This window comes from Festucalex cinctus, chromosome 9 (assembly GCF_051991245.1).
Source record: "Festucalex cinctus isolate MCC-2025b chromosome 9, RoL_Fcin_1.0, whole genome shotgun sequence".
Classification (NCBI taxonomy): Eukaryota; Metazoa; Chordata; class Actinopteri; order Syngnathiformes; family Syngnathidae; genus Festucalex; species Festucalex cinctus.
Window position 1 is genome coordinate 13,916,267 of NC_135419.1, and position 14,626 is coordinate 13,930,892.

The window sequence follows — 14,626 nt, forward strand, 5'->3', positions numbered from 1 at the left end:
TTGTAACAGAGATGTACAACTTACAAGACTGCCATTTAATTTCATGAAACCTTAGTTTAAAAAATCGTCGTGTGGCATCTTTTTGATATGATTTCTGCCAGTAGTGAACACTTTCTGTTGTGACGTTCAACTTGTGCCAATAGAAGGCGCCAGAGCACGTTAACACATTTGGAACAGTTTTGTCACGATGTATGAATACACCATCTTGTTTGTATTTATGTACTATATTTTACTTCCTATAACCAATGTTTTTTTGCTTTTTGGCGAAAAGTCAAGGCTTCACTCGGCTTTCTGCTCATCAGTAGTTAATACGCAGCATTTGGTGAATGTTACGTCGACACAATAAGCACACCAAGTTTCGAATTAGCTAGGAAGACAGATTTCTAAAAATGCACGTTGATTTCATGATTTTATATACGATCAACAGCTCCCCCTTTTTTTAACATTTGCTCCGATGACGTGACGTCATTTCCGCTGCGAGTTCCGTATCCATCCGCCACTACGCAGATCACATGATCAGACAGACGGCGCGCGCACTTAGAGGCATTGCAACCCGCCGCATCTGTTTTCTCCACGATCTGTAGTGTGGCTAAAGTTTTAACTTTAATAGGTTATGAAAGTTTTAATGCATCTTTTTTTTTGTGTAACTCATGACATCAGTGTTCTAAACGCACTGTAACTGGATTTAGTTTACACCTTGATGAGTCTAAAGTCTGATGTAGGTGTGTTTTGTTCTCAGTCACATCGAGATTAACTTTAGATAAAGTGCTATAGCATCTCTTGCTTTGTTTTTTGCTTTACTAACTGGAAAAATGAAACTGATTATCCTCAACGATTACGACGCGTCAAGCGAGTGGGCTGCAAAGTACATCAGGAATAAGATTTTACTTTTCAAACCTGGACCGGACCGCTATTTCACTCTTGGTCTTCCTACTGGTGAGTATCTGTATCTGACTGACAAGTGACAACCTCATTGCTATACTAATTTTACATTGACATTTTGGCACAGAGTCAGAGACGTAACCACAATATGCACTAAAGTACGATGTTGCAACCCAAGCTTCTTTTTTCTTTGGCTTATCTCCAGGAAGCACTCCCTTAGGTTGTTACAAGAAACTGATTGAGTATTACAAAAATGGAGAACTCTCTTTCCAATATGTCAAGACGTTCAACATGGATGAATATGTGGGTAAGTCACTCACTCAACTTTTTTTTTCTCTACAAGTTATAACAATTCCCGTTTTTCATAATGCGTGTGTGTGACTGGGCTTTATTCAAAACACCCCCAAAGATGAGGAAGAAAAAACGCAGTTTGTACGTGATTGTTTCATCCTGCTGAAATCAGCTTATTTTGTCACACGACGGAGGCAGCCCCCAACCAAGTATTGCAGGACCAAGAGTGTCGAATTACTGGAGTGTTCATAAAGAAAACGAAAGCATTCCACCTTGTGTAGGTTGCTGTTCATACAAACACATAAGAAGTTTTAACTTTGAACTTTTTCAGAAAAGCGTAGATAATGGATTTACTGTAGTGCATTGACTTACGACTGCCCAAACTTTTTTTTTTTTTTTTGTAAGCCAAAAATAGATTCTCTTCCGCCCGAGTGAAGTTAAACAACAAAACAAAGAAGAATCACAGTTGCTGATGGATTTTCAGATGTTATTGAATGGGACAAACGGTCAAAAAGACAAATCCAAGACAACTCTTGCAAGGAGCATTGAACAGGCGCTCACACTGGCCAACCGTCACTCTCTAGGCAAACAAACCTGAAGAATGAAAACAGGAAGTATTTCGAGCTCAGCCTAGTTTTTGCTGGAGATGATTGTGAAATCCTCTTTAATCCTGCTTTTTACGCCTACAGAAAGTGATGGCTCTAGGTTCATACATATAAAAACATGGCTTTGGTATTTCTATATGGCGGATTTCACTTATTGCAGGGGTGGTCTGGAACGTAACCCCTAAAATGGAGGGGGATTATTGTATGTGTATCCAAATAGTCATTCTTCCCCTTGAATTTTGAATACAGGACTTCCCAGAGATCACCCCGAGAGCTACCATTCCTTCATGTGGAACAACTTCTTCAAGCACATCGACATCCGAGCCGAGAACACGCACATCCTGGACGGCAACGCCGCAGACTTGCAGGCAGAGTGCGACGCCTTTGAGAAGAAAATAACAGCGGCCGGGGGCATTCAGCTGTTTGTTGGAGGTATCGAACCAAGCCCAGATGAAGCAACCGCGCGTTTACGACACCATCTTATCTTGCCGTTGCGTCACAGATATGTTTTTCCCGTCGCCTCAGGAATCGGGCCGGATGGCCACATCGCCTTTAACGAGCCGGGGTCAAGCCTGGCGTCGCGGACCCGGGTGAAGACTTTGGCGAGGGACACCATTGTGGCCAACGCGAGATTTTTCGATGGGGACCTGGATAAAGTGCCCACCATGGCGCTGACTGTTGGAGTGGGCACCGTCATGGACGCAAAGGAGGTTAAGAGTCAAAATATGTTTGGTTGGTTTGTTTTGTCAGGGCATTGAAGTTTATTCATGTTAGCATCTGCTTGGTAAAATGAAATTCATTCATTCTGCTCACAGAACTACAAAAAAAGTATACACGTGTTCCGATGTTATTATAATAGACTAAAAAATTTAAATTGAAATCCTATTTTGAGTGCTTTTAAAACAAACAGAAATTACATCATCACATTTAGTAACTAAATTAAAACTAGCTAGAAAATTTCCTTCATTTTAGTCTTTGTCAATTATTTCCATTTATTTTCTTTCCAGTTAATTTGAAATGTATTTATTTTAATGTTCAACCAGTCATTTGGGAACTATTTTACTTTATTAAACAATATTTAATGACCTTAATTTTCCATCTTGCACTTCACAAATACTCTATATATGTAAAATAAATGAATAAGTAAAAAAACTAAATAAATAAGGCTAAAGACAATAAAAATTAAACTGACACAAAGCATTAAAAAATAAAAACAAGCCTGCTCTCAAAACAAATTTAGTGACATCTAGTGATGAACTAATATACATTTAAAAAAAAAATATCCACTATAAATTTCAATAATATGCCAAAAATACGCTATATCACATTAATGTACATTTAAAAAAAAAACGCCACATCTAACAGATGGCTGACATGTTTTGCCGCCATCTTTCTGGTTCGGATACTCGAAGAAGAACTTCACAATCGTAGTTAGCCTCTACTGGTACCCAATGATCGACCGCCACTTACCTTCCACAGCTGCAGCCTGCAGGTGGTCAGCATTTGCTAGCTTCTCCTGCTAGTTCTTGATGCCACTCCTGCTTGCCGGGCTACTCGCTAGCTCACTCCAAATCATAATTGGTGGCGTAGAGGCACCCCAGTGCGGGTGCTTCAAAATTTTTGCCTTCTATTAGTTCACCACTAGATGGCACTAAATCCTACACATTGTTATTTTAAAACTGAATTTCAAAAACTAATTTAAAAGTAACTATCATGAAAATTGCAAAATTATGATCACCCCGGTTTTGCCTCACTTCACTGATTTATTTAGTTGTTTTTTATTTATTACAGATGGTTTTCCTACTGTCTTATTGTGAGACAGACGTGACAACCACTAGCGTACCGTGTTGTCCTAATATCATCATAAAGGTTACTGTTTTTGTTTTGATTATCCCCACAGGTGATGATTCTCATCACTGGCGCTCACAAGGCCTTTGCTTTGTACAAAGCCATCGAAGAAGGCGTGAACCACATGTGGACCGTGTCTGCGTTCCAGCAGCACCCGCAAACTGTTTTCGTGTGCGACGAAGACGCCACTCTGGAACTGAGGGTTAAGACTGTGAAATATTTCAAAGGTAATCAAGGACATTGCGGAAGCGTATTGCAGCCAGACAACAACAAAATAAGAAGGCTCGGGATCTTTAATTAGTCAGGTTATAAATAGTTTGGGAATTTTTGTCATAGTTGGTTTTTATTTCATTTTGAGGTTGTTGTTTTTTTTTTTTTTAGTTTTGTTGGTTTTAATTAGATTTCAGATTTTGATTTTTATTAGTTTTTTTTTTAATTGTAGTTTAGTTTTATGGATTTAGCATTATTTTTTAAGTGCATTTCTTGTGTGCAAAATTTTTAAAAACAAAAAGTATTGTGTAGTAAAAATGCAAAAATATTATTAAAAAATAAATAAATACAGGTACTATATAACAGTCTTTGTCGGACTTTGACGTATAGGAAGCGCAGTCATGTATTAAACCCGGTTGTACTATGTGATTGTCAGCGTTCCACAAGCCAAACCTAAAGTACAGTGTGGGTGAAAAGTAATTAGACAATAAAATGTGGTAATATAATCCATAGTCCTATTGCAAATTGTGTTTTTATTACATGGGAAAATGAAAGCAAAGGTAATTTAAAAAAAAAGAAAACTAAACTGCTATTTTGGCTCATTCTTGGAGTTAAGTGACCCAAGAAATACAAAACTAAGAAATCCACTTATTGTCTTTTTAAAAAATATTTTTGTAATAATCTCAGTGATAATGAAGATTTTTTTTTTTTAATCAGCAACACCCAGTTATGTTTCATCCACCCTGTAGAATTTAATTTAATGCGTGAACGCGCCATAGTCTCATGTCCATCATTTTATTTTTGTTTTTATGTGAGAATATCATAATATAGCTTGACATAACATGATAATTTAACTTAAAACACATCTGTAAATAATGTGATAAGTTGAACATGTGAGCTTTTTTAATTTTTTTTAATAGTCGCAATAATGTGCTTCTGTACTAACCCTAATCCTCAGTCAAGATACATTTTCAGAGTTCTCATTCTTTCTTTTGTTTTTCCTCTCCTGTAGGGATGATGCACGTTCACAACAAGCTGGTGGAGTTACCCGATTTAGAATCCAAGAAATGAGGATCTTCATACAGTTTTTGTGATTATGCATTGCAAAAAAAAAAAAAAAGAAAAGAATCATTCCAATAAATCATCTATATTTTGGCAGTGAAACATGAATTGAACAAATTGTTCTTGATATTGCTCTTTCACATTTATAATAAAGCGATTTGAAGTTGTACTTGAAATGATGCTTCTTGTCACACAACTCGTGTTACCTTTAGTTACCTCAGGACCTTCAGCGAATGACTGGCTCTTTACTATAAAAAAAAAACGGGAGTTTAAATGGCTCGCGTTGATTAGTTTGATGCTGCACATTAGTTGTAGTAAAAGACAATACAGCCTGTAGTGTTAAGTTTTTATTTGTAGATTTGTACCGAGTTCGTGTAGCTGCGACGTTCCAACAATGGATGGCGCATTTTCCGAAAAACGTGAAGGCATCATCAGATCTTGTTGGAGGAGCTTGAGAAGGAAGGAAGGAAGGTGGCCGATTTGAGGCAGCGTAACAACTCCCTCGTTCGGCGGCGAGGGCCGTTCTGATTCACCTTGACCTCCAGTGTTGGAAGAGGATTTTTTTTTAATCAACACTCAACTCTTCGTCTGCGATGGCTGAGCAAAACAGCAACGTGAGATATCAAGAGGTAAAATGTAGTCCAGCATGATCGAACAATGCTAGCCTGTTAGCTCTCTGTTAGCACGTCATTGGCGATAACGAACACGTAGTTGATTAAAAAATAAAAATAGCAATTTTCCTCTTCAATCATACACAAAACACGTAAATTGCATAACGAACAGCGCGTCAAGCGCATTTTAATTCGTCATGACACGGTAGTATTAATTCGCCAGCATTAGTTAGCATTAGCTGTTGTTCGCAAACCAGAGCCGAATTTTATTTGGTAAAGGATGTCAGATAATACAAACTATACGAATTCTAGAGCATGACATCTAGCAAGTATGTAACACGCTATTATGTAACAACTAGTGCCCGACCGATTATTATTATTATTTTTTTTTAAGGCGGATTCCGATTCTGATAGAGTAAAATTCCAAAAGGCGATTGATTTCACCGATTAATTAAAAAATACATATGATGAATAAAACTTATTTTTTGCCCCTGAGCACAACAATAAAAATATGAATTAGAGGCAGAGCATTTGACTGTTTGTCCTTTCGTATTTGTGTAACTTTACGACAGAGAGAAAAATCGGCAAAATTTGGCAGATTTTCTTTCTTTTTTTTCTTTTTTTTTGGACAGTGGTTATTTTGCCGTGACCGACAACTCTCCTACTAGCGTTATTTTGCCGTAATCGGCTCTGATTGGTCAATCGCCAGACTGTAGGTTGTAGACCGCCTGGGAATATTGAAAATCGATTGGGAAGGGAAGAAAATTAAGACAGAAAAAGTTGTTCAAACAGTAAGTCATTATATATTATATACAGGAAATGGAAGTGGTTGGGATCTCCCAAAATACTTATATTAAACAAACAAAAAACTAAAATAATTCAGAATTTAGTAGAGTTGAGTTGTTGCATATTATGCACATTTAATATTGATTTCGTCTTTATTTTGTTGATCGATATGTGATAATATTGCATTCCTCCTCGTCAGCACGTCGAGCTTTGGTATTGACAAGTTGTTCTTTCTCACACAGCTGGTGAACGAGGAGGAGCCGCTCCCGACATCTCAAGAGGGTCCTTCCCCGGATGCGCCCCCACCTTACAGCAGCGTTGCCGCAGCTAATGCAGGTATGGAAACTTTATTCCCATACAGGTAGTCGTCCAAGTTGGAACAAACAATTGGGAGAAATGCTAAACCTGCTTATTAATAAGTCTGGCACATTTATGTATAGTTATTTTTTAACCTCTTCCTGTTCGGCTGCTTGGCTTCTATGTTTGATATTTGGAATGCAGTTGGACAAAATGAGGTTTGAAAGTGGGCAGACAAATAGTATATGTCACAATAACGTTATGTCAGAAATGGATTTTATTATGTGGAGTGTGAGTAGCACATTGGAAGGAGTATTGGAGCCACACAGAAAAGAAAAATACGCATTCCAGATAAAGATAAAAAAGTCACAACATTCCAGGAAGTCATAACTTTAGCTAGTTTATATCCAAATTCCTACGTCAGCAGCATCTGCTGTCGTCCTCCAGAGACCTGCCACATACTACTACAACTCAATACATCAGAAGTTCAATTAAAAAGTGCAATTCATATGTAATACAGATTTGACATTTTCATTTAACGTAAGCCTAATTCCTGATTTCTGTATTTAAAAAAAAATGAATTTTTTTTTGTAAATGATAAATATGGCTTTTTGTTAGTTGCAAATTGTAATTATTAAAATAAAAAAAAAAATAAAAATCTGACAACACAAATGATTCAAAATAGCCCTCAGTGTGCCGATCTACATGAGCATGATCAAGTTTAAAGGCAGATTTGTAAACACATTTTTCATACATAGTCCTTACGTTGATATTCCAGACGAATTTGGATGCAAAATCTCCAGCAGCAGTGTAGTTTCATACAGATCATACATGTTGTAAATGGGCGCGAGTCCACGGGCGCACTTGACTGCCGCCTTTGTGTTTGGGGAAAACACAAAGGCGGCCGCCGTTGGACGACAGCCACATGAAAGGCTTGCCTTGCATGGAATGGACCATTAACGGTAATGGATGCATAACAACCTAATGTATTCCCTCCGCTGCCTCCTTTGCTCTGCTCTTAGGAAATGGGCATATACGGAAGGTCCTCGGTTATGGCGGTACAGATATAAGATGTTTTGAGGTCACGAACGGTGCTAGTTTGTGGCGTAAGAATACGTTGTTAGGCACACTTGGGCTGCGTTCATGTTTTCTATTTGATTGTTTTATATAATTTATCTTATGACATCAATACTGCATTAGATGGGGCTGGGCAATTAATCAAAATGTTATTGTGATTTTGATTTTGGCTTCTCACGATCATAAAAACCTTACGATGCAAGTTCCTATGCGACATTTGGTTTTTGCCTTCCTTGGGCGTGCTTTAAGGTGTTTATGGACGCACCAGTTGGAGTTTAATCACTGGAAAACTAAACAAGATTACACACACGAGAAATAGTTCATTCTAGGTACATGGCCAGTTTCATGCTAGCACTCAATGGTTGAACCCTGTTGGCCGGCTTGCAAAAATTTCCATTAGACATCACGGGAAGGAACTTCAAAGAATGAATTTTTACACACTAATGGCTGTTCTGGATTTTTAATTATGGTTATTTTTTATATTTTTTTAATTTCATTAAACTTTTTTTTTTTAAATGTAGTTTAATTATTTAAATTCAATTAATGAAAATTAATTAATTAATTTAATTCAGTTAGTCTAAATTAGTTTTTAGAGCAGTTTTTTCATGAAAATGCTTGATTTTTTGTTTAGTTTTAAGTAGTTTTATTATTTAAAAAAATGAATATAAACTCATATAAAGGTAAAATTTGCTTTTGTTAGTTTTCGTGTTTTTAAAAAGCATTTTTATTTTTTTAACAAAAATTGTTTTTGGTTTGTTTGTTTGTTTTTTTCACTTTTAGTTGGAGTTATTTAGTATTTCATTAACTAGTAACCTTGTGAGGAACACATACAGAAAAGTTGTATTCTTCCTAATCTGTGAAAAACGAGTTATGATGTATTAAGGGATACTTTATTTAGCCATTTTTTCCTATAATAAATTTGACATTAAAGGTACTACTTGTACGTGAAAAATAATGAAAGTATCAGATTAATTATAGACAAAATATTAACTTTTTATTGCTATAATGGTCTAAATAAGTGAAGTATCCCTTTAATGAAGTTGTCCATGTTCTTCTCCTACTCTTTTTGTCTCCATGTATCTCTATGTGTCCATCACACTGCCCCTAGAGGCCAAAATTCACATAGCAGGAATGTATTATTTTTATGCGGTACTAATTCATTGAATAATGCAAAATTTTGAAAACAGTGATTTCAATTTTAAAAAAATTGTATTTTTATTTTTATTTAAAAAATCGCCCATTCCTAGTGTTAGCATAGGTTAATAGCAGTTTTGAACTTGTTATAAATTTGTTACTTGAGGAAAGAACTGAAATTCTGACCGCCACGAACCACGAATGTGTTAGCTACGTTCACTACAGTTAAATGTATTTGTTTGTGACTATAAAAAAAATAATAATAAAAACGCCATATGTCTTTGCCAGCTTTCTTTGAATACAAGGAAGATGGCGGCCAATTCCCCAACCCTCCGTCCTACAGCGTCGCCACCACTTTGCCGTCCTACGACGAAGCGGAGAGAAGCAAAGTGGAGGCTGCCGTCCCGCTCGTCACCGGAAGAGTCACGGTACTTTCTTGGCTCCGGCGCCGCTCATCCGTTTACTGCCACAAGACAAAAGAGCAGTAACTTACTTGCTCCTTGCCTGCAGGAGGATGACTTTGTGGCCCGAGACGACTTCGAGGATGCTGACCAGCTGCGAATAGGCAACGACGGCATATTCATGCTCACTTTCTTCAGTAAGCAGAATTCATCTGCTTCCTATTTCACCGGAAAGTCGCCATTTTCACCATTTGAAATAAAAATACTCTTTTTTTTTTTTTTTTTTTTTTTTTTTTTTTTTTTTTGTCTTTCAGTGGCATTCCTCTTCAACTGGATCGGCTTCTTCTTGTCCTTCTGTTTGACCACGTCAGCTGCCGGTCGATACGGCGCCATCTCGGGCTTCGGCTTGTCCCTCATCAAATGGGTTCTTATCGTCAGGGTGAGCGCGAGTTATTATGTTGAATTGTGGATATGGACGGCAGCGCACGTTTTGTTTGGTTGATTTGATGCCCGTTTGTAGTTTTTGTCGTGTACCTGTTTGACATCTATTAAACACGACACAAAAAGGAGAGAAGACACTCATTCAGGGTGCGCGAGGACAGGAACTGACTGATACAATTCACTTCTGCACTCTGAAGATTCCTCTCCTCACCCTCTCTATTTATTTGCCTTTCCACGCCCCTAGTTACATGGGTGTTCCAAACCTAAAAATGCAAATGCAAGGCATAGTTGGAACTTAGTGTACTTGTTTGCCTATGTGTTGTGCATGTGAGTGGAAGATTGCTGAGTTCGTGTGGTCAAGTTTGCAATAATTTCTTAACAGAAAACAGGCAGCCTCAGCAGACTGGCTCAAACCATTTTGCTGCGTTAGATGTTGTGGTTCTTCAGCATTTTGAGTCATCTTCAAATAGCCAGGTTATGTGAATGTGAGTGGGAACAGAGCAAAGCATTCTTCATTGCAAGCAGAAGCAGTTCTTCATTGCGGAATTGTATGATAGCTTATTATTTACAATTGTTCCTACAGTTTTCCACCTATTTCCCCGGCTACTTTGATGGCCAGTACTGGCTGTGGTGGGTGTTCTTGGCCTTGGGTGAGTCAAACAAAAATATTTAAAAAATTATTTTCTTAGTTTAGACAGAATGTTGCAAAGCCGTCTTTGTTTGCATCGCAGGCTTCATGTTGTTCGTCAGAGGCTTCGTCAACTACTCCAGAGTGCGCAAGCTGGCCGATCCCGCCTACGCCAGTCTACCCCGAACAAGGGTGCTCTTCATCTATTAGACCCAGGTGGGCGCGGCGTGGCTACTGGATTGTAACGTGTTTTTTTTTTGTTTTTTTTACATTATATAACCCATTCAAACCCCAAAACGTATAAATACGTTTTTTAAGACTTAGTCCTTCACTCCCAAAGATGTAGTTATACGTTTTTTTGTATTTTTTTATTTTTTTATTTTTATTTTTTTGCAAGAGCCTATAGAAGGCTTTGATACAGCTTCTGACATGATGAGGTTGCTTAAAGCAGTGGTAGTTATTACAAAAAAACGGCCAGAAGTTGGCAGCAGAGTATAAGAGATCAGCCAGGGCCATGTTGCAACAAGATCTTTTTGCCATTGTTTTCAACAGGTTTGTGAATAATGATGAAAGGTAGCCAATTGCTGCAAAACTGAAACGGATACAAATACATTTTTTTTCTTGATGAAAGAAGAGATTCTAATGTTGTTTTGGTAGGTTCCATGTTTTTATAGCAATAGAACAGAATATTCTGTGGCCCTTGCAAAATTAGTCAAAATCCAGTAAAACAGTGAGTAAAATGGCTGCGAGTGAAAGAGATAATAAAACAGTAACAAAATATTAACCCACGTTAGAAATAAATTAAAACATGAGTTATTTCTGTGTGACAACTAACAGCTTTTCTATTTTCTCAATTCAGCCGGAAGGATGTGGAGGACGAGGACATGACGACACGACGCGGAAAATCAAGACGGCTCTTTAGCGGACAAACCATATGAGGAAATAGTTGACACTTATTTTTTTTTTTTCTTGTTTTTTTTTTTTTTTGTTTGCCATTGTATTCACGGAACGCAATTAGCAGTACTCGTCCCTCAGTGTAGTCATTAGCGGCGCATGTTATCTCCATCTTGTGTGTAATGTTCAATAAGTGATGCCTTACTATTGCTTTTGCTAGAATTACAAGCATGACTCATGCGAAGTCGCCACCGGTTTTCATGATTCAACATGCGCCATATAAGCATGCGGCTCACTCTATAGCGCCACCTCATGGTTTTCTCGTGACTGTTAATGTAGGCTCACACTTGCACAGCTCGCTGTAAACAACGACGCCACATCGCTCACTCAACTGGCCCGAGTGACTCGTTCGAGGCATTCTTTCCAACGTAAAGACAAATGACGACATTGACAAAAGTTTTGGGACACAGGAAGTGTTTCCCAATACTTGAATGTCCCTCGAGTGCAGTGTTTCCCAACCTTTAATTGAGCCAAGGCACACAAACAAATGAAAAATATGACAGGCAAATGCATTTGTAGTTTCTGACATCCACTTGTTCTGCCTGCCATTATATGTCACTGGCATAGATTGACAAACTAATATACATTATTTATAGTAAATAATTTTCATACCAGTTTAGTGAAATTGGAAATTTTTGTGTGGCACAAAAAAGTATTGGTTGGGAATCACTGGTTTAGTGTACATGCTTGTAATGCGTGTTTCGTACTACTCAGGTGCATTTGTCGAAAATTGCACCCTTGTGTCACGTGATTTTTGCCCGTTTTTGCTGTTCAATAATTCAGATGAAATACTTTTAGTCAATGTGAGATGTTAAAGAACATGATGATAAATGAGCAAAGCACCAATATTCAGAGTCACTTGTGCTGGCATCACAACAAACGTGAAAGTTTTTGGAGATTATTTGCCACTTTAAACGTGACTCGCAATGTAACTTTTTGTTTTTCCTTGTCCATTTTATTTTCATGTATTTGAAAATGAGCAGGCGCCAGGGGTTTAATGTGGGTAAAACAAAAACGCCATCAAAGAATATCATGCAGACGCACTTTTTTCCCCCCAAAAAAACACAACAGCCATAAATCGTCATTTGACCTGAAAATGAAACAACAATCCGAGTGTGATAATGACTATTCTGATTTGCACGTCCGAAGGATTCTCCATTGAAGCACAAGTTTTCTTTTTAGCCTTAATGATTTCAACTTAGCTGTCACAGCTTTGATGCTCATTTCAAGTGATGTAGAGCGACATCTGTGAGGTTTTGTTGTTATTACGCTGTACAGAAGGGAATATTTAGTTCAATAAATGTCACTTTAAAATTGCCTTTCCTGAGTCGTCTTTCCTTATTTTCTGCTAACAACCGTGGTCGCTTTATTCATGAACTATTTTGACAAAACAATTTCACATGAGACAGGGTGGTAAGATATTAAACTAAAAATTAAAAGAGGTTTTGGCAGCTAACTGTAGTATTTTGCTCTGGATAAGCAAACTGCTATGACTGACTGAAGTGTACGGATGCCCTTTTTTATGATAAACCATTTTTATTTTTTATGAGCTAGAAAAATGCCTTACTATACATGGTCATTTTTTGATAGAAAAAAAAAAGCCTTACTATACATGGTAATTTTTTGATAGAAAAAAAAATGCCTTACTATACATGGTCATTTTTTGATAGAAAAAAAATGCCTTACTATACATGGTCATTTTTTGATATAAAAAAAAAAAAGCCTTACTATACATGGTAATTTTTTGATATTAAAAAAAATGCCATGGTCATTTTTTTGATGGGGGGGAAAAAAAAGCCTTACTATACATGGTCATTTTTTGATGAAAAAAAAAAAAGCCTTGGTCATTTTTTGCTAGAAAAAAAAAAGCCTTACTATACATGGTCATTTTTTGATATTAAAAAAAATGCCTTACTATACATGGTCATTTTTTTGATGAGGGGAAAAAAAAAAAGTCTTACTTTTCATGGTCATTTTTTGATGGGAAAAAAAGCCTTGCTATAGGCTACATGGCCATTCTTTTGAGCGATTCTTTTTTTTTTTTTTTTTTTTTTTTTTTTTTTTACAAAATAAAACCATGTTTACTGCGATTGGCTGGCAACCAGTCCAGGGTGTCCCCCGCCTACTGCCCAGAGCCAGCTGAGATAGGCGCCAGCACCCCCCACAACCCTTGCGAGGATTAAGCGGTCAAGAAAATGGGTGGAAAACCATGTTTATTGTTTGCTAAAAAAAAAAAAAAAAAAAAGCCTTACTATACATGGTCATTTTTTGATAGAAAAAAAAGCCTGACTATACATGGTCATTTTTTGATAAAAAACAAAAACAAAAGCCTGACTCTACGTGGTCATTTTTTGATAGGAAAAAAAAAAAGCCTTACTATACTTACTATACATGGTCATGTTTTGATAGAAAAAAATGTTTTGTTTTGTTTTGTTTTTTTCATAATAAAACCATGGTCATTTTTTGATAGAAAAAAAAGCCTTACTATACATGGTCATTTTTTGATAGAAAAAAAATGCCTTACTATACATGGTCATTTTTTTTTGATGGGGAAAAAAAGTCTTACTATACATGGTCATTTTTTTATAGAAAAAAAAGCCTGACTATACATGGTCATTTTTTTTTGATGGGGAAAAAAAAGTCTTACATGGTCATTTTTTGATTAAAAAAAAAAAAAAAAAAAGCCTGACTCTACGTGGTCATTTTTTGATAGGAAAAAAAAAAAAAAAAGCCTTACTATACTTAGTATACATGGTCATGTTTTGATAGAAAAAAATGTTTTGTTTTGTTTTGTTTTTTTCATAATAAAACCATGGTCATTTTTTGATAGAAAAAAAAGCCTTACTATACATGGTCATTTTTTGATAGAAAAAAAAAGCCTTGGTCATTTTTTGATAGAAAAAAAGCCTCACTATACATGGTCATTTTTTGATAGAAAAAAAAATGCCTTACTATACATGGTCATTTTTTTGATGGGGGGGTCATTTCTTGATGGGAAAAAAAAGCCTTGCTATAGGCTACATGGCCATTCTTTTGAGCGATTCTTTTTTTTTTTTTTTTTTTTTTTTTTCTTACATAATAAAACCATTTTTACTGCGATTGGCTGGCAACCAGTCCAGGGTGTCCCCCGCCTACTGCCCAGAGCCAGCTGAGATAGGCGCCAGCACCCCCCACGACCCTTGTGAGGATTAAGCGGTCAAGAAAATGGATGGAAAACCATGTTTATTGTTTGCTAAAAAAAAAAAAAAAAAAAAAAGCCTTACTATACATGGTCATTTTTTGATGGGGGAAAAAAAAGCCTTACTATACATGGTCATTTTTTTTTTGATGGGGAAAAAGTCTTACTATACATGGTCATTTTTTTATAGAAAAAAAAGCCTGACTATACATGGTCATTTT

At 36.7% G+C, this 14,626-nt stretch overlaps 2 protein-coding genes across 2 annotated transcripts; both read left to right on the top strand.

The window, feature by feature from the left end:
* The first annotated feature begins 492 nt into the window (after nt 1-492).
* gnpda1 (glucosamine-6-phosphate deaminase 1) lies at nt 493-5,067 on the top strand. Its single transcript, XM_077532815.1, has 6 exons — nt 493-936; nt 1,088-1,189; nt 2,028-2,210; nt 2,304-2,488; nt 3,679-3,853; nt 4,849-5,067. The coding sequence occupies exons 1-6, from the start codon at nt 813-815 to the stop codon at nt 4,905-4,907; spliced, it is 828 nt and encodes a 275-aa protein (XP_077388941.1). The 5' UTR covers nt 493-812; the 3' UTR covers nt 4,908-5,067.
* Nucleotides 5,068-5,327: 260 nt separating this feature from the next.
* Nucleotides 5,328-12,545, top strand: ndfip1 (Nedd4 family interacting protein 1). Its single transcript, XM_077532483.1, has 8 exons — nt 5,328-5,527; nt 6,538-6,631; nt 9,092-9,231; nt 9,314-9,401; nt 9,519-9,643; nt 10,229-10,295; nt 10,377-10,489; nt 11,133-12,545. The coding sequence occupies exons 1-7, from the start codon at nt 5,492-5,494 to the stop codon at nt 10,481-10,483; spliced, it is 657 nt and encodes a 218-aa protein (XP_077388609.1). The 5' UTR covers nt 5,328-5,491; the 3' UTR covers nt 10,484-10,489; nt 11,133-12,545.
* The last annotated feature ends 2,081 nt before the right edge of the window (nt 12,546-14,626 follow it).